Source organism: Astyanax mexicanus, chromosome 7 (genome assembly GCF_023375975.1).
Source record: "Astyanax mexicanus isolate ESR-SI-001 chromosome 7, AstMex3_surface, whole genome shotgun sequence".
NCBI classification, from domain to species: Eukaryota; Metazoa; Chordata; class Actinopteri; order Characiformes; family Acestrorhamphidae; genus Astyanax; species Astyanax mexicanus.
This window is the reverse complement of record NC_064414.1, coordinates 33,545,268-33,565,353: the sequence shown is the minus strand read 5'-3', so window position 1 is coordinate 33,565,353 and position 20,086 is coordinate 33,545,268. Positions and strand designations below refer to the sequence as shown.

Genomic DNA, 20,086 nt, shown 5'->3' with positions numbered 1-20,086 from the left:
CTGTCAGCGCGTCGTAAATCAGGCCAGCTGGAAGGCGACGTCAGGAGAGCGAGCGATCCGCCATGTCTGCAGTGAGGGATTGCTTTCACGGGCTCGGCCGTAATTCACATGTCATGTACACCCACGGTGTACAGAGCAGCCGCCGGTGCAAGTACACAGGAAGTCCAAGCCCAGGGACCTCCCTTTGACACACACATAGTACAGTACATACACACCCACACAAACATACAACGCACATACGTATACGCACGCTCACCACCACCACCACTAACAATATTTTCAACACTTCACTGTTCAGATGTGAGATATGAGAAATCAGCTGTCTGGCTTTATAATCCGCGCAGAGGTTTACCTCTAATGATATGTAATTAGTAAGGCAGAATCTCTTGTGTTAATAATGTAATCAAGGCCTGCAGTCATTGTGCTGTGGTGGAGCAGAAGAGAAATGAAATAGCAGTGCAGTGAAATAATGAACAGGACTGGATTCGCCTCTAACCAGGCCACTGTTTTGACATATTCTCCAGTGCTTGTCTCGAGCTGATGAAATCGCTCAGCAACAGTTAAAACAGAGCTTGGTCCCTGTGTTGAAGGCTATACGTAACTCTTACGAGAAAAAAAAAAAAAAGAAAAGATACAGCTGCAAAATAAGGGCTTTGCGGCTCTGGGGTAACCAAATGTGAACCAAACGAAGGCATTACCTGAAATGCTCTGAAATTAATAATAGTGACAACAACAAAAAAGTTCATCAACCCCAGTGATTTGCGTTCTCATAGACTTTTTGAGTCTGAACAATTGAGTCACTATGAGTCATTTATTGGTTTGCATTGCTTTGCCGTAGTCAGATAGTGACAGAGAGCTTGGGTTTGTGCTTGTTTGAGCTTCAGCCTCAGTTTTAGCTTCAGCTTCATCTCCAGCTCTTCTCCTCTTTACCTCTTTAATGTAGCCAGCAGCCTTGACATGTCCTCTCGTTCCTCTGAATTATTTCTTCCGCTCACCACAAGCATGATATTGAAGGTCCCTGTCACACCACTGCGAGGCTTGCCAGCGGTCGCCAGACAGGGAAGCCGCTCGGGCCTTGACACCAAGGCAGGCAGGCCTTGACACTCCGCATTATCCTGTACGTGTCTCTGCGGTTGGTTTGAATAAGTGGATTGTTTCTAATTTGACGATCGCGACAGTGATAATCAAAGATGGCGATAATTACACGGAGCTCTTCACTGTGCCGAGTCAAAGCTACTGTCAATACAGTGCTTTTAATTAACAAACCAGGCGACACTAATTCAACAAGCGCTGAGCAGCTATTTATTAATTCATTAATGGAGGCCGGGGTGATGTGGGGGTGCGCTATTGACAACCTGGGCAAGAGCTTTCTGTGTGGATGTGTTTTCTGAAATTCTAAAACATTTTAGATGTATGTAATTAGCAGCCCTAGCGTTAGGCAGGCAGCCTGGTGTCACGATAGATAGGCACTTAGCGTTAAAAGCTAACAATTTTCCCATTAATGTCATCCTCTCCAGTACCGCTATGTGTCTGTCAGTGAAGCGGGTTCAGACCACCAGCCCTGGACTTAATTAGTCAGTGTGCGATTTGATGGATTTAGTCACTAAATCTCGCGTCATGTGAGCCCACGTGCGAGAGCCCCCGCGATTAGATTCACCAATGGGCAGGATTCCCTCTTCTTTGATAGCCGTAATCACTCGTTTCAAACATGGCTTTGACTGAATTGATTTGCGCTTGTTGGTTTGAATCCCCCACCAACCCCCTCCCCTCTAACCCCCCCGCCCCCCCCTTCTCTCTCTCTTCCTTCTCCACCCACTTCTGATGCTTTGGCCAAGGGCCAAGAACCAGCCTGTCTGCCACGTTAGGCACCACCCCCCTCTGCAAGTTTGAAATGTGAGCCGCCTGCATATTTCCCCTTTTCTCCCTTCTGGCAAAGTGGCTGTAGCACGCCGTGTATGTGAGTGTGTGTGTGTGTTGAGTGTTTGTGTGTGTGAGTGTGTGTGTGTATGAGTGAGTGACTGAGTGAGAGAGTGAGCGTGCACGTCTGCATTCATGTGTGTGCTCGTCCATCCATCTCTGTGTGATGGGGACATTAGGCAAAGGTGCGATGGATCACTAGAGAGAGAGAGAGGGGACATCAATTACAGCACCAATACATCCAAGGTGAGATAGGCTTCACTCCATTTTCTCTCTCTCTCTCTCTCTCTCTCTCTCACTCTCTCGCTCTTTTTCTCTCTCCAGCTTCCTTTTAACCCCTTTGAAACCAGCGTGAGCTTTCTGTTCATCTTGTGGCTTTTGCACTGCAGACGGCTTACAGACGTGTGGTCAGTCTCCCAGCAGCATTTGTGTGTGTGTGTGTGTATGTGTGTGTGTTTGTGTATGGGCTTGTGTGTCTGTGAGTGTGTGTGAAGTTTTGAAGAGCTTAACCTGATTCCCTGTGGGCCGTCGTCATCTCTGGAGCCGGTGGCAGGTACAGCGGGAGCCCATTAGCACACAGCTCCATCTGTGATTGGCTTTCGCTGTGGAAATCCAGAGACCGCCGCTGAATAATTGATGTGTATCGTGCAGTCGCCGGACGGGCGAGAGAGAGAGAGAGAGGAGAGGGAGAAAACAGAGAGTCATGGTGCCCTGAGAAAACAAGACAAGAAGAGAGAGAAAGAGAGAGAGAGAGAGAGATTAGAAAGCTTTGGAAGGTTTCTCTGGAGTTGCTTTCCAGCCGCTTGAGCCCCATTCCTGTGAGCAGTGAGAAGAATGGGATGACGCGCAGAAACAAAGCTCAGCCATTGGTAAGTCTGTTTGTAGTTGAGTGTGGGTGTCAGTTATGTCTGAGAAGAGGTGTGCCTGTCTCTATCTGTGAGTGCATATGTAAGCTGTGCTCCTGTGCGAGTGTTACGGGGGTGGTATCTGCTGCATATACAGTATACGTGTTGACTGTAGCCTCTCATCAGGCTCCGTTGGGCTGGGGAGGGCTTTCCTGCTGTGCCTTTAACTAATGGAAGCAGAGTTGTAAAGCGTGACTGGAGCCCCCAGTGCTGCACTTGATAGAGCTGTAACAGCTGACTACATTTGACCTACTTCCTGCTCACACACACACACACACATAGAAACACACACAGAAACCGAGAGAGAGAGGCCGAATAGGCTTTATCTCTAGAAGAAGAGCTGACCTACTTGAGGCCATTTTTTTTCACTCTCTCGCCAGTCCTTTAGCAGTTTGACATGAGCCGTGCGACAGCCTGGCTCCAACCACTCGCCCAATTACACACAGAGCAGCTCCCGAAGCCCCTTACAGACCAACCACATGGATACACCGTCCAGTGGATGTGCGGTCACTCCAGTATAGGAGTTAGTCATTTGTGGTGATTTAGAGTAAGGAATAGAATAATTGTCTGAAGGATGCTTTGTTTTAAGTGGACAGTTTTTTTATAGCATTCAAATTCAGTTTTACAGAGTCGTTCAGACGTTGTAAGCATGTTTTAGCTTACAAAAGTAAAAAACCTGGCATTTGTTTTGTTTATTTACTGTTAAAAGTAAAGTTAAACTTCAGTGTTTAGTCTAGTATGCTTTCAGCAGAAGCAGCAGGCCCACACTCCTTCTAGTATAGCGTAGTGTAGCATAGCGTAGCATATCAGAATGCTTCAAGTTTAAGCAGAAAGATATGAACGAGCTGTGCTTGAGCAAGGCTACATTATTAATGTTAGATAAGTAACGTTAGCCGAGGCTTTAGCATTTGTTTGTTTACCACCAAAAGACTGGCTGCCTTCCTCTGTGTAATTCTAAAGTCACAGTAAATTTGCTGTGCCTTTCTGTGGTCTTGATATACAGCTCTGGAAAAAAATAAGAGACCACTTAAAAAGGATGGGTTTCTTTGATTTTAACAAATTGAAAACCTCTGGAATATAATCAAGAGGAAGATGGATGATCCCAAGCCATCAAACCAAGCTGAACTGTTTAAATTTTTGCACCAGGAGTGGTATGAAATGATCTAAAAGCAGTGTGTAAGACTGGTGGAGGAGACCATGCCAAGATGCATGAAAAAAGGTTATTCCACCAAAAACGGATTTTTTAACTCCCAAAACTATATGAATATGAACTTGTTTTCTTTGCATTATTTGAGGCCTGAAGGCTCTGCATCTTTTTTGTTATTTCAGTTATTTCTCATTTTCTCGAATAAATCCTGTAAATGACAATATTTTTATTTGGAATTTGGGAGAAATGTTGTCTGTAGTTTATAAAATAAAACAACAATGTTTATGTTACACAAACATATACCCGTAAATAAAAAAAGCAGAGAAACTGATTCAGAAACTGACTTAAGTTGTAAGTGGTCTCCTAATTTTTTACCTGAGCTGTATCTTTAATTTAATGTAGTAATGTTACTGTCAAAATGTTGCGTGGCATGTTGTGAGAAATCAAACAGTGCTTAGAGTCATGAAGCTTGGTGTGCATTTAAAGCTAGTTTAATCCACATTTCTAACAATTCTTTTATCTTTCCCTCCTTGTATTCCTTACCTCTCTCTCCCTCTTGTCAATGTTTTTTTTTTTTTTTTTTACCTATTAGAAGGATCTTCATAACCACACAACTCTATTACAAACTTTTCTTAACAGAGCTAAAAGTGTTTTTTCTATAGCACCTTTTTTTTAACAGTATAGTTTTTTGTTTATATAAAACATTTTCTAGAGTGGATTTTTAGCATTTTATCAGATCAACACTATTCTATATATAGAGTTTAGAGATTTCCTGCATTTTGCAGTGTGCTCTGAACTGAACAGTTTAAATAGTCAGTTGTTTTATCAGCAGTTTAATTTAAATAAAGATAAATTTGATTGGATTTGATGAAAGACTGTTGATCACAAAATCTGTCCTGAAAGTTAAATTCGCAGCAAGGGAGGAAAGAGGGGGTGAGGGAGTGGACAGCTGTTACCATGACGATGGCCTTGGTCCAGTTTTTGGCCCCTCCCAGTCTGAGCTTTAACAGCATTCCGGTTCTAGTTAGGACTAAACTGCCAAACGTCTGTGCTTTGTTGTGCTATCAGTGCTGAGGAAGCTCTGACAGAGCGGTGTATTTATGTCCAGGCATGAAGGTCACGGCAGCGTGAGTGAGGGATATATGTGCAGGTTCTTTGAAAGTGTAAGAATGAGTGGGTGCCTGATTTCTTTAGGAGGAAGTGTTATTTCAGAGGGAAACACAGCGAGGTGATGGATCTGATAGTTTCAGCCAGGAAAACAGGCCCAGTCAGGCCTCCACCAGCTGGGGTCTTCTGCTGGTGAGATAGTGGGTGTGTTGGGAGAATCAGAGGGAATATTTAGTATTCAGTAAGCTGCGATTAACCTGAGCATGGTGTCTTGTAAAACATGCAGTGCATTAGTAATGTCAAAGTAACTTTGTAAAAGATTTGAATATAATAAATTGATGTGCAAATGTTTTGGTCAATATATAATAAAAGCCAATATTCAAGACTGTAGACCTTTATGATTCTAATAAGCATGTATGCTAAAATGACCATGTCAGTGATTACTGGTTGTTTTATCATAAGCAAAATGATAAATATGAGCTTACTGATGTACAGTACTGTGCAAAAGTTGTAGGCACTAAAGCAAATTACACTAATCCATTTATCTCAGCAATATGAGTGTTTTTTTTAACTAAGTATGTTATATCCTGTGAGCCAAGCTGAGGAACAAAGTGTAGTTCCAGATTTCTCCTGGACGCCCTCAGCCAGCATGTGTATATTATGTTCAGTTCCGTCAGCAGCTCACCTGATTTACCACATTTACCAATTTACCAAACCATGTGTTGATATGATGAGAACTAGAAATAACTCTATTAAACATAGATAATGAAAGATTAGGAGATGTTTTAAGGAAAACAGTGCTGTTAAAGCTCTGCTTTTTGTAAAATTGCTGTTTGTATTTATTGTAATGCTGGTGTTTTACTTAGCTAATAAACACTTACTTCCCAGATAAGAAGCTTTTTCTTTACTAAAATTCCCACAGGTGCCTAAAACATTTGTACAATACTGTGTATCAGCTGACCACAGCCTTTTCTGAGTAACTTTAATGCATAGTAGTATCAGTATTATTAATAGTACTACTACAAGCTATAGGTTTATCTGTTTTAAAGGCATGCCGTTTTTTTTTTAATGAATGATGCAAAGATACAACATGAAAGCTCACTTAAAAAAATAAAGAAAATCTTAACTGGACTGCAAAATATATTTGTGTAATTTGTAAAAAACAGTTTAATGATTAGCTTGCAGAACAACAGGTCTCTTAACCTGCTCAGTCTAGAACTGGAGGTGCTTTTGACGGCATAAAAAGTGTGTGTGAAAGCTCTTGTAAGTGCGATTAATAACAGCCGTAACAGTGAATTGTATTGCGGTTTTCTGTAATCAGGATCCCGCTGTTCACAAGTGAAACTTCCCCCTCCTCAGTGAGGTGCGGTTAATAGCTCACTGCATCTGCTCTTTACTAGTGTATGCTCGTCAGTTGATTTTTTTTTTTTTTTTTTACATATAATGAACACACCAGGAGTGCTGGCAGTGTAAACTAAACTGCAGACAGTGTTTAAATGCTTATGTTTAACACAAATTAACTGAGTAGAGTTTGATTATAGAGCTGTTTTTTCAGACAAGGATTAGTTCTGGACTGTATAGCATTCTGAATGGAGATTCTCCCTTTAAAGAAAATCAATCCAGAACTAACATATTTTATGGACTATAAGGCACATCGTATTATAAGGAGCACTATTACTGAACTTCTATTTTCTGGTCTATTTTTATACGTAATGGTGCACTGGATTATAAGGGTGTCACCATGTTTCCTTTCTAATTCAGTAGGTCAACAAACACAAGCTATATATATGTTTTTAAATTACTTAAACTTTTTCTTTCAAAGTTAAACAAGCACTGCATATTAATCTTCACAGATTTCTCTCCTGAAAACAGTTTATTATTTATTTAGATGAGTAAAGTGCTTCTGTTTACTTAGACTTAGTAAGCTTAGATTTCCAGTATTTTAGCACGGTTAGCAGCAGCGCTAGCTTCGGTTAGCAGCAGTGCTTAGCTATAGTAAATGCTGCCCGATGGCTCTACACTGTGGAACCCTGGGTGTTTTGGTATTCTAGGGTGCTATCAGCCATCAGTACATCCCACAGAGCTTGTTTTAACACAGCAAACACAGGCTACAGTCTGATATACTCACCTCTGAATGACAAAAGAGTCAGAGCTATGGTTAGCGGCTAATGCTAACACTGCTCTAGCCTCTGTGCTGGAGGAAATTCACTGAAACTCCTGTATAACACTGTACTTTAGCGGAGGAGCTTTACTGCACTTTACAACCTGATTCCTTGTTTAAGAAGCCAGACCGTAATGTTAGAATTAATTAGTATTATTTATTGATGGTGAGGATGATAGTGATTGATTGATAATTGATTATTAGGAGTATTAGTAACAGTAGTAGTAGTAGTTATTTTAACTAAACATTACTAAAACAAAAACTAAAATAAATTGTTTGACCAGCGTCTCTTTGACTTGTTCATAGCTGTTATGCATATAATCATGCATTCATAATGTGAATCAAACTTACTAAACTCGCTCAGCCTCTGCGGAAGATGTTAACACTTTTTTTTTTTACTGACATCTGTCTGAGAAACCAATCCAATCCATATATATTATAAATGTTTATTATCACTGTTGATGTAATCTATATCTATTGTATATGATTGGATTTGTGATTGCACTGAAAGTTCTGACACACAAGTAAACAAAGGCTGCCCTCCATTGTCATGGACAATAAGTTGAATACCAGGATTAAGAGCTTCATATTGATTTGGAAAGGACTCCACTATATAGTATCATTATGTCGTTTTATGCAGCCAGGTAGAGTAGAATAGAATAGAAGTGCTTTATTGATCCCAAAGGCAGAATACCTACCAGGGTAACTGCATTTTAATGCAATGCATGTTGCTGTAGGGCAAATAACAATACTTTTTAAACATTAATTTGTATCTAATTATAAACTTGCATGAAAGTAATAGACTGGTTATGAACATTATATTTGACCTTAGCTGTGAAGTACTGTAATGTAATGCAGTTGTACACTGTATTTTACTGTGAAAATGTGTGTATTTTAAGAATATGCTCTACACAAGTGGCTGAAAAAGCAATGAAATAGAGGAGAGCAACAGATGCAGTGTATTTACAGCAGTGTATGTTATGCGAGTTTTGAAATGAGTGTCAGGAACTCTACCAATATGAATAAAGCCTTACAGGGTGAAACATTCATGCAACTACTTGCAGGTTGCAAACTGCATGAAAAACAACTGTGCACTGTGACAGTCATACAGAGCTGTGATTAAAAAGGACGTCCAGTGCACAAGCTTTTCTAAGAGCCTGTAACTAGTTATGCTAAGTGGTTATCAGAAAATGAAAATCAAAAAAAGTTTTATTTGTGCGAACCGTCTTATGTTTCATTTATTTTTCTGTAATTGAGATCAATATTAAAATAGGATGAGTTTTCATTTACTGCAATCTCTACACATGACTAACACATAGTGGGTTGCTGTTTATAGTATGATGTGTAGCTTTGTCCATCCCCTTTTTGTTTGTGACAAACAACCCATTTCCCATCCCATTTTTAAAATTTTATTTTAAACTGTTTTTCAAGCTCCTGTTTCTAATCAGTCAATTCTGCTATATATCATGACATGACTTCACTTAGTAGGAATGTGTGGAAGTGATTGACAGCCTTGGCTAAAATAGACCATCAGAGTTGTTGTTGAGCAGTGTGGAGGCTAACTAGTTAATCATAGTATTGTTGATTGTGGTGATGTGATAAGTGTGTTAAGTCCAGGTGACAGCCAGCTTACGTTATTTAAAGTTTATTTTAGTTAGATGTTCACCGCATTGTAGCATTTCTACTCAGCTAGCACTTTCGTCAAATTGCCCACTTACAAAATTTGTTTTGTTTCTGGTGCTTTAGGCTGCGCTGTAAACTCAATGAAGGCGGTCTGAGACATGCCTGATCTGGGTGTAGGCATGTCTGGCTCCCCCTTTGATCTCTACTTTGGCTTCCTTTTTATTAAACGGAAAGAAATTAAACCATGGTATCAGTGTGTTTTACAGTCATTAGGTGAAACAATTAGTTGTATAATGTTTATAGATAGAAGAACTAAAAATACTCAATAAATTGCATTTTTCATAAGTTTCATTCACATTTCAAGCAACTAAATCTTCGTAAATGTTTCACAGTGTAAAGCCAGCATTACCTGCATATGTCACATAAATGTTAGATATATAATACAATAATTCATATTCTGATATAGGAGGAGGTGAAGAATAGTTTGACAGCTATTAATGAGCGAGTCAAATGGAGACCTTATCTGACTAATGTGCAGCCTGGAATAATCCTTGGTCTTTTTTTAGTGCCTCTTGCAGGGCCCAAAAAGCTGCTAAGAGCTTCCTGATTGTATTGAAGGGCCATTTGTTTCTCAGTGATTCACTTAGAAGTGAACTGAGTTCTTCTTAATGCTGTCATTGTTGTGTTGACGTTGCTTTGCCCATCCGAGTAAAATGTTGAATTTGAACCCTACAGAAACCAACACCTGCAGGAGATGTCAAAGTGACTCAGGTACTCTTCTGTGTTCTAGCATCATTTGGCTTGTGTGACACATTCAGTGGAGAGCTCTCTCTCTCTCTCTCTCTCTCTCTCTTTCTCTCTCCCTCTCTTTCCTTCTCTCTCTCTCTGTCTCTATCTCTCTCTCTCTCTCTCTCCTGCCATTGTCACTCCGGACATTCATTCTGTTTTCTTTTTTTGTTATTCATCTGTGAGCAGTCACAGGAGCTGAGTCACAGTGACGCAGACGCTTTCAGTGTGCTTCCTCTCTTGCAGAGGTGTTTGTGTGGCTCGTTGGCTGCTAAATGGGCGTTCATACCTGTATCACAGAAGCATGTGCTGCTCAGTTCTGTTTGTACCATGTTTTCTAAAGACACTCGTCACTCACCGCAGATACCGCAGTCCAGTCAACAGAGATACACAGTCTCTTTTACTTTCTTATTTTATCACATTGTACTCTCTGTACGTTCAAGTGAAGCCTCCATCCGTGCATCCTTCACTTCTGGGGCCGGCCTGTGTTATTGTTGATGCGCTGGTTAATGGCTATTTGTGAGTAAGTCTTATTCCATTACCGCTGTTCACTCTCACTGTACTTGCTTTTGTAGAAACGATGCATTATGTGTTTTGCTGCTTGTCAGTTCAGGGAGTATCAAGCTGATACTCTCTGTAATAAAGATAGCAGCATGTCAGTGCAGTTGTATTATAGAGAGGTGCTCTTTTAAAGACAGTAAAATATTGCTGTGCTTCTATTTCGACAACACAGACACTGTCTCTGACTCTATATAGAGTAATGATGAATGTACAGCAAACTATTAATAAAAAAGTATTTATATGTAATAACACAATTACTAAAAGCATCAAAGAGCCTATTATAAAAGGTAGAATGTTTTGAATATTTGAATATTAACTATTTTTTTAACAAGTGAAGCATTTAGCAATGTTTAAACAGAAACCACAAAGCAAAACTATTTTAAACACTCCTCAAAAATCTTCAAAATGGACTTATCAGATCTCTCAGAGAGTGGTTTGGATGTGGTCTTAATTTTCAAAAGCGTTGCATGACTGACAACCCTCTATTACATAAAAATGGGCACAGTCTTTAGACAGAAGTTGCATAATTTTTTTTACAGATTGAAACAAGTACTTGAACATCAATAGCAAATTTAAGTTGATAAAATGCGCTTTTGGAGCTCCACACTTGCCTTGTCAGGAGGTTGAAAAGTCAATTCTGCTGCTTTTTATTTAAATATAGGGTTTGTACAGTTGTAAAAAAAAACTGGAAAAGTCATGGAACCTGAAAATAGAAATTTCCAGGCCTGAATAAATTTTGGAAAATAAAAATACCCAAAAAGTTTTGGAAAAGTCATGGAAATTTGGTCTACAAAATATTTATGTTTTTGTTTATCAACAAAGAAAATCTATTTGGAGCTAACAAATACATCAGCTCAGAGTTAGTTCAGTAATTTAGCCCTGCACAATGGAGCTCTCAGCATCTTACACACATTTTTATTATTGAAAATAATTTTATCAGGTTAATTTTAGGCCTACTGTAATCAATTTTATATTATAGTTTCAGATTTTTTATTTTATTGTCCATGACTGCACTGATATTTTAAAAATCATATGGTCATGAAAATTTGCCTTGAAGGCATGGGAAATTAATAAAAAATCATGGAAATGTATTGATTAAAAAGTGTATGAACCCTGTGAATATAAAATAAACCTTCCAGATTTTGATGCTCCTCTGGTTGCTGTGTGATGTACAAAGCAGAAAATGCATATGATTCGCCTGCCCATTCCTCACTGCCCAGTCCCGCCTCTACATTCTTTAGAGTTGATTTACTCTTCAATTAATTATATTGTTAGGTACATATTGAATTAGCTTGATTTGGTTTGTTGCAGTTTTTTGTTTTGTTTTAGTGTTGGAACATTATAAAAACATGGCAAACAAGTGTAGCATATATTTCAGAGTAATGACATGTAATGTACATGCATTAACCTTTAATTAAATCTGTAATCATACATGTTTGTTCCTACCTAAACAAAAACACAAACATGGTGTTGCTTAGAATCTACACTTCTGTGAATTTTTTTTTTACAAGTTTTCATGGAGCTGCAAGAGAAATAATTTAACAGAGAGGGGTTTTAAGATGTGTACACCCTGAACAACCTAGGAGGATTAATCTTGAAGTTGCCAGCAGGCATTTCCCCCTCTCTATATGTGTATGTGTGTGTGTAAGAGAGATAAAAGAGAGAGAAAGACAGTGTAAGAGCATGTTGTTTGAATGTGTATGTGTGTGCTTCACAGTGCTGGAGAGAGAGCTGTCCTGAGCAGTTACATCAAGGCTATAGAGAGGGGGTCAGTGTGTGACCCACTGGCCTCTGCTGGGGTTAATAGGTCCCGTGGTGTGTGTGCAGCCTGCGCTCAGGATCAGCCCTGCCCTTAATTAGTATGTAGGCTTTACTTGTAAAGCAGAGCCTGCACAGTGTCATTAGTTAATAGCAGAGTGCTGCTGGGAGCACACTCCTGCTGCTCCTGTACACACTCCACCTCACCACTGCCACACAGCCAGGGCCTTTCTGCCATCAGTCACTGCATTCATACCATCCAGGAGTCTTAACGGAAAGTGGAGCTCACAGAAATGGGTTTACTCTTCTTGATGTGACACATTAATTGAGTCTACGGTACTTTGAATAATTGACGTAGATTACTGTAGAGGTCTGTAAGGGAAATTTGTACATGCAAGCAGAGTCTACAGAAAGTGTCCAAACATGTCATTTCACTGTAAGAGTTTCAGTGCTCTTCTTTCAGCTCCATGTTAAAATGAAAGTTTCTGACTGAAAAGCATTGTCATGATTCTAGATTATATTAACATTTAACTCCCAGATCATCTGTAGTGGTGTTTGGACTTTAAAATGAGAAGGATGGGCAGTTATTATGCACTGGATTTTTTTTCACGATTATTACTAGATAGTAATGCTTACTCTTTTTTTTATATTTAATTTTATTTCAAATTTTTATCCCATTTTCTCCCCATTTACATGGCCAATTACCCAAACCCACATATTAGGATTCCCCTATCACTAATGATGCCCCAACACCAGGATTGTGAAGACCAGCACATGTGTCCTCCGATACATGTGAAGTCAGCCACCCCCACTTTTTAAACCGCTGCTGATGTATTATTGCTGAGTAGCATCACGCTCGGAGGAAAGCGCAGCGACTCGGTTCCAATACATCAGCCCACAGATGCCTCGTGCTGATCGACATCACCCATTTACCTACCCACTAAAATGAGAAAGCAAGGCCAATTGTGCTAACTCAACAATTCATGATCTTTATGAATTTACATAGTGCTATCCTTTTTAAGACTTTTGGTATGTCAGGGTACAATTTCTTTTTATATTGGTGTTGTGGATAGTAATGTGTGATGCTGTGACTTTTTTTTACACTGATTTAAAATTGTTAAATACAAACAGTCATTTAAATATATGGTAAAGAGATATGGAAAGAGTAAATTGAGATAAAAATATAAAAAAAAACATTATAAAATATAATATGTAAAGAACATACTTTTTCTTTTTACTTTTTTCCTTTTTCATAATAAATATTACCAAAAACATCAAAATATATCTGAGTAAGAGAACACATACACTTTCATTAATATTAGAGTACAAAGTACAACCCTTCCAGATTATTTCCTAAATACAGTAACTGACAGCATGTGACCATTCAGATTTCATTAGAAGTCTAACTATAATTAGGATGCTATAACAAACCTTAAATAACATCAAATCTAGCCTTCATTTTTGGAAGTTCTATCAAATTTATTTGACTTTAAAACCACTTTAAATTCACTTCATTTCTCGTGGCCTGATATTTCAGAAAGCCTAGTTTAACATGCTTATCCAGTGGCTGAGAATGTTGGAACGCAGTGTAATACGATAAGGTATATCAGCATATTTTTAACACAACTTCTGTCATGGCAGTATTTTATATGGCGAATACTCCAAAATCAGCACTTTCTGAAATGCACACCCACTGGCATCTGAGAGATTTGTACTGGTCCATGTGGTCTGGTATTACTGAGAATACAAATCTTTAGCGAAATCTCCCTCTCTTAGCGTGGTGCTGCGGAGTTCTCTTAAGCAGCTTATGCTGCCTGGGAAAGACCTGCATTAACAGATTGAGGAATTTCAAATGAAGGAATTTAGCCTGAATTTTCAAAAGTAGTCAAAGAGAGAGAGAAATACAGTATTTTCAGGAATGTAAACAGGATGTTTTAGTGTCAGATAACTCTATGCTTGTGTTCTGTGTTTACTCTGTGTACATCATCCTGCTGTTTAATTTACTTACACAAAAAAAAAAATCAAGTGCTGAATTGCAGACTCGCTGCTAAAAGCTAAAAGCCTTGTGTTTCTTTTGTCTGATCACAGCTTCAGCTAACAGACATCGCTTTTATATAGGATTATTAAAGTGACATAATTAATAAAAATATGTTTTGTTTTTGGAAGTAAAGCATTAGCGAAGCCCATGGTTTGAGAGTTGAGTTGGGCAGATTTATGTCAGTGTAGGGCAGGAGATGGTGGCAAAGCTTCCTCAGTGTGGCCATTTGGACACCAGGGGGGGAAAAGGACATGCTCTGATGCGTGTTAGACTCTCAGACGGATGGCGACCATCCGAGTAAGCGATTACCCGAGCCCTGGCCCTACAGAAAGAGGAGAGCTTGAGGGGAAAAAATGAGAGAACATTAGTGAAGTATTGTAGGAGATTCTTATTGCCTGAATATCAGAAGATATTGATTTTGGAATTTATTTACTTAAAGATCTCACAGTTTACTTTCCTGTAAAGTGGTACTTTTTTGCCAGTTCCATTTACATTTACATTTACAGCAGTTATCTGACGCTCTTATCCAAAACGACTTACAAAATTATTCCTGTTACAGAGGTGGGCCAATGTAGTGTTAGGAGTCTTGCCCAAGGACTCTTATTGGTGTAGAACAGCATTTAGTCACCCAGACCTGGAATTGAACCCCAGTATTCGAATTCCACATGGTAGCTCACTGCCAAGCAGTGGTGTTATCCACTGCACCACATTCAGAACAAGTGTCCTAAAGAGGGTTTGAACAAACAACCTTTTAGTTTCCAGCCAGTTGCTGTTAACAGTGAGACAAATAATCTCATGGTTCTCAAATTGCATGCAACCATACATTAAACATGAACATTTAAACATGAATGAACCTAATCTTGTAATGTAAGTGCTTCAGACTTTTTCAAAATACATACATTCCTACTATTTCAGAGATGCAGAGTTTTTACAGTGTGAATTTCTATGGTGTGACGTAATCTGAAGGTAGGTCTCTTTTAGGTAATGGAGATGCTTCAGTGTACCTAATAAAGGCAGCATCACTTCATAATTCTCCCATAGATCTTCATACCCAAATCCTCTTTCCCACAGCCGTAATACATTCAATGAATAAGTAATGTCCAGGGTGAACAAGCTGCACTGCGTTTGGCGCGCTGGGCCGGGTTGTTGGGCCAGGGTGAAGTCTGCTATCTGATACAGCCAGACTGCGATTATAGAGTCAAGTGGAGTTCTCTACTTTGATGGCTTTGTTCGTTTTGGCCTCTCTCCATTACACCAACGTCCATTTGTTGCCATCCTTGTTTTATTAGCGATGGAAAGGCCGCATCGTAATTAAAAAGCTCATAATGAGGCGGTGAGAGCAGTAAAAGAGAGAGACTGAGTCTGGGAGCGAGGCTGGGGCTGGAGCTGGGGATGGCGCTGGCAGGGGTAGGTGGAACAGCCTGCGAGACGAGAGGAGACGCACATACTTTGGGCAGATTTTGAGGTGATTTGTGTAACCAGGGCGACACGGTCCTCTATAGACCCGCTTGTTTGGGGATTTACACCGGTCAGCAGGAGGGATGGACAGCCATCAGCCCCCTAAACCACACTGCAGAGCCTCTTAACTGGGCATAGGGCAGACACGGTGAGAGAGAGAGAGAGGTAAAGAGAGAGGGAGATTTCAGCTTTGGGTCATTTTTGTGCCTCACTCTGCCAGTTGTCTAGAGAGCCACAGGCTGTTGTCCTTGCAGTGAAATGACAGAGCGGTCTGGCACCTTCAGGAATAGCAGGCAGGATGTTTCAGAAGTGTCAGAGTGAGATGAGACTTCGGTGAATTACCCTTCATAGTAATACTAAACACATTTTAGAGTTTCATCTAAACAACATCAAGCATGTCTTTCTTTGAGGTAACTATTGTTCCTTTAGTGCCATTCTTTAAAAAAAATGAGTGAATAAAATGTCAGAAATTATAAAATAAGTTAACATCATTTAAAAGCCTTTCTTAACACTCTTAATACATACACAAACATATCATGGTGGCTTCTACAGTACATTATTTGCTGTTGGTAGAGGCACAGTAAATTTGGCAGACTGGTGCTTGGCTGGCCCAGTAAGAGCTCTGATCTGTGCCTGCTCTCTCTGCCCCCCTGCTGCCACTAGTCCTGCCAATCTAGCCAGTCCTGCCAGCATGGTGCTCCACCGCCATTATGCAGCCTGCCATAGAGCCAGCACAGACCAGAGCACCATACCATACAGATTTAAAGTAAACCGTATTTACCCTACACACAGCACTTCGTCCATTATTCCAACACACTGTCATAACACCTACTACCATTATTTTAACATACACCATTATATATATAAGTCTGACACACATCTTATTGCCTTATGCCACTAACCCGAAGAAAGCGCTATCATACTGCTTACTGCCAACAGTGTCATTACCAAAAAAAAACACACCATAATACTATCTATGGTCATAAGCCTAAGACACCATTTAACTGCCTGCTACCACAAAACCTGACACATTAAAAGGCCTACTGCCTATTACTCAACACCCAATTTACTCAACACACCAGTATAATGCCTGATATTAATCCAACACGCAATCAGTTCCGCTATGAAATCATTGCTTTTTTGGGTACTTACCATATTTTTTGCACTATAAGGCACACTGGATTATAAGGCGCATTTTAAGAGACACTATAAGAAACTTCTAATTCAGTACGTGTCGCCAATGGGTGTGGAGTGTGGGGGGGGGGTTAGTAACTAAGTTAAGTTAAGCTTATACTTTCTTTTAAAGTGAAACGAACGTATGTATATCGCTGTACTACAGTGGGGAGTGGCTTTACTGCTCCTCACAAACTGATGGTAAAATCCAAAAATTCTTACTTAAGACACACTGGATTACAAGGCGTACTGACAATTTTAGAGAAAATTCAAGAATTTTAGGTGCGCCTTATAGTGCGAAAAATACGGTAAAATTGGTCATTTCCAAGTGTTAGAATTCTCTTCAATAGTTTTAAATGGTTTCTGGAATTGTGCTTTAGTCATTTCATAACATCCATAACCAAAAAACACCACATCATACTGCTTACTGTCTTAAACCCAACCCTAAACACCAACCCGCCTACTGTAGTCCAACCCGAACAACCACCACTGAACACAGCACACCACAACAAAGCCTGCACTGTTCTGCCTGCTGCCACAGAGCCAGCAAGGAGCGCCATACTCTTTCTACCACAGAGGCATATTGCCCACTGCCAACTCACAGCATACAACCCACAGCTCTCACTGGAGCAGGTGTTCATGGCAGAGAACGAGAGAGAGAGAGAGAGAGAGAGCACCAGAGAGAGAGAGAGATGTGGGGGAAATAGGGGTCTAAACAGGCACTTTTCTTTTAGCAGTGGTTAATGCAGAATTAGCAGACAGAGGCAATGTCACTGTACTAACAGTGCAGATGAAAACTCTGTAGGTGTTTCAGGGGGTGGAAAGTTAATGTTCTGCTGGAAAAATATGGCATTTATTCAGATGGAAAAGGGCGTTGTTGGTTGTTGATACAAGGTGTTGGGCTGATTAGCCCTAGTGTGGGCTGTTTTCTAGTGAACGCTTGGACTGCATTGCAGGCAGGAGTACTCAAACTCTCTGTTAGGTGTAGGAGGAGGTGCGCTAGGCGGGGGACTACAGAGGGAATTGGCAGGCAGTGGCTGGCTGTAACCTGTCATATGAGTTCTAAGTTGGTCTTTTGTGAGAAAATAGCAGATGCCAGCATGCAGAGGTGGTGATTTAGCAGAGAGATAAGCTCTCTGTAATGGCAGGGTGGAATAATTCTCATTTAAGTAGGTGGGTGATTCCAGCCTCTCGCTCCAAACCTGCTGGGATGGCTTTCACGCCTGTCGCGTGGTAAGCAGAGCTCCCTTTCAAACAGCTCTTTGATATGTGTGCACGTACACGCTCTCACTTTGATTGTATGTCTGAACCTGGAGAGAGTGAGTCAGCCACTATTAGAACAATGAGTATTATGAAGCACTCGTAATTCAGTGAATAAAGGCTGTTTCTTTACACTCTGGCACGCGCCATGCATACTCTCATAAATGTCAAACGTATATGGGCTTGTGAAAGGCACTACATAAATGAAACTAATTATTATTATATATTATAATTTCACATAGGCAGTGTGAATTTATTATGTCACTTCTGTGTTTCTCGAAAACAAATATTAGAATAAATGCAAATAACTAATATATATGTATAATAAATATATATGATCTGTTTAAGCGGCTTTACCATTTTAACAGTACTATACACACACAATATGGACAAAAGTATTGGGAAACCTGCTCATTATAAAAAAAAACATTTTTGTTGAATCTCAGTTTGCTTTAGTGCTACATTTTGACTGTGATCTGTTGTATCACAGTAAACATGTATTGTGTTATAAATGCAATGTAAAAAAATATAGTGTATGTTTGAGTAAAATTAACATTGTTACTTATTCTATAAACTATGGACAACATTTCTCCCAAATTCCAAATTAAAATATTGTCATTTAAAGCATTTATTTGCAGAAAATTATAAATGGCTAAAATAACAAAAAAGATGCAGAGCTTTCAGACCTCAAATAATACAAAGAAAACAAGTTCATTTTCATGAAGTTTTAAGAGTTCAGAAATCAATATTTGGTGGAATAACCCTGTTTTTTTATCACAGTTTTCATGCATCTTGACATGTTTTCCTCCACCAGTCTTACACACTGCTTTTGGATAACCTTATGCCACTCCTGATGCAAACTAAATTTAAGCAGTTAAGCTTAGTTTGGTGGCTTGTGATCATCCATCTTCCTCTTGATTATATTACAAAGGTTTTCAATTTGGTAAAATCAAAGAAACTCATCATGTTTAAGTGGTCTCTTATTTTTTTTCCAGAGCTATATATATATATATATATATATATATATATATGTGTGTGTGTGTGTGTGATAATGTCATTTCATTGTGTGCTACTCATATATTGACTAAAGGCAGGCCAGATGGAAAGCAGTGTGTGTGTGTGTGTGTGTGATGAAGCTGGGATGGCGGTGAAAATGTGATCTGTGCGCGTGATCCTCCCTGTCTGTCAGACGCGTATTTGCTCGTTTACATCCCCCTAGCATTAAGGGCACTGGAGACAGCTGAGCAGTCTTATTAGTCATTACTGGCTGATCGATACAGGGAGGAAAGAGCCAAGGCAGACGTCTGTCTCTGCGCACTAGAGAGAGGGAGAGAGAGCGAGGGGGAGAGGGAGAGGGAGAGAGAAAAAGAGAGAGAGAAAGCAAGTAAGCAAGCAGGCAAGCACACTCAGCCACTTCAGGTTAGAGCTGCAGTCTCCCTAGACAAGGAGAAAAAGACTCTTTAACACCACCCCCTGTGTTGAAATAAGCGCACGGGGCATTTTTTATTCTCTATCTGCTGCCTCTGTGGAGGGGTCTCGGGGAAGAAAGAGGGGTATTGTTCCAGAGGATGAACTCATTTTGGATTAAAAGGAATGGTTTATGTGGTCCCCTTTCGTAGAATCTGTTTGATGGTGGTGGAGTAAGACTGCACCAGCGAGGCAGTTCATGGCTTTTATTCGTGCACCGTCTGTGTGGTTCAATCATAACGAGGAGATGTCTGCATGTTCTCATTCTCTCCTCTGTCACTGCACACAGGTGTGTGTCTGTGGGTGGGTGTGTGTCTCTCTCTCTCTCTCTGTGTGAGTGAATAAGCACTCCGAGAGAGTCCAGAGACCTCTCTAGGGTGCTAGAGGAGCACTTAAACCCATTGGTTGAAGTCTGGGACGTGGCTGTTTCCAGCAAGCCTGTCGAGCAGCGGTGGATTTGGCTTTGTGCCAGCACCTGCCATTCTGAATCCACTCACTCCATCACTGTGGCGAAAGGCTCATGCCACGAACATGAAGACCACCACCCACCCTGCCACGCTATCCCGCCTTCCCGCCCCAAAGCAGTGGAGTGCTGCCATAGCTGGTCGCTGACGGGATTCACCATCCTCAGCTCTGATTCCCATCTCCCCTCCCTTCCTCTCTCTCTCCCTCTCTTTCTCTCTATCCATCTCCTTCTCTCTCTCTCTCTCGCTGCCTTTTCATCC

At 40.2% G+C, this 20,086-nt stretch overlaps 1 protein-coding gene across 11 annotated transcripts in view; it reads left to right on the top strand.

The window, feature by feature from the left end:
* zmiz1a (zinc finger, MIZ-type containing 1a) overlaps window positions 1-20,086 on the top strand; it is a 204,583-nt gene that overhangs the window by 168,537 nt on the left and 15,960 nt on the right. For 6 of the 11 annotated variants that reach the window (XM_049481286.1, XM_007249520.4, XM_022684762.2 and 3 more), the window contains one exon: window positions 9,596-9,631. The exons of 3 other annotated variants lie outside the window; for them this stretch is intronic. In XM_049481286.1, the coding sequence (XP_049337243.1) occupies window positions 9,596-9,631 (36 nt within the window). Of the gene's footprint in view, window positions 1-1,936; window positions 2,164-2,237; window positions 2,787-9,595; window positions 9,632-20,086 lie in introns of those variants that run through there. 2 more of the 11 variants (XM_015605845.3, XM_007249523.4) reach the window with 2 other exon arrangements.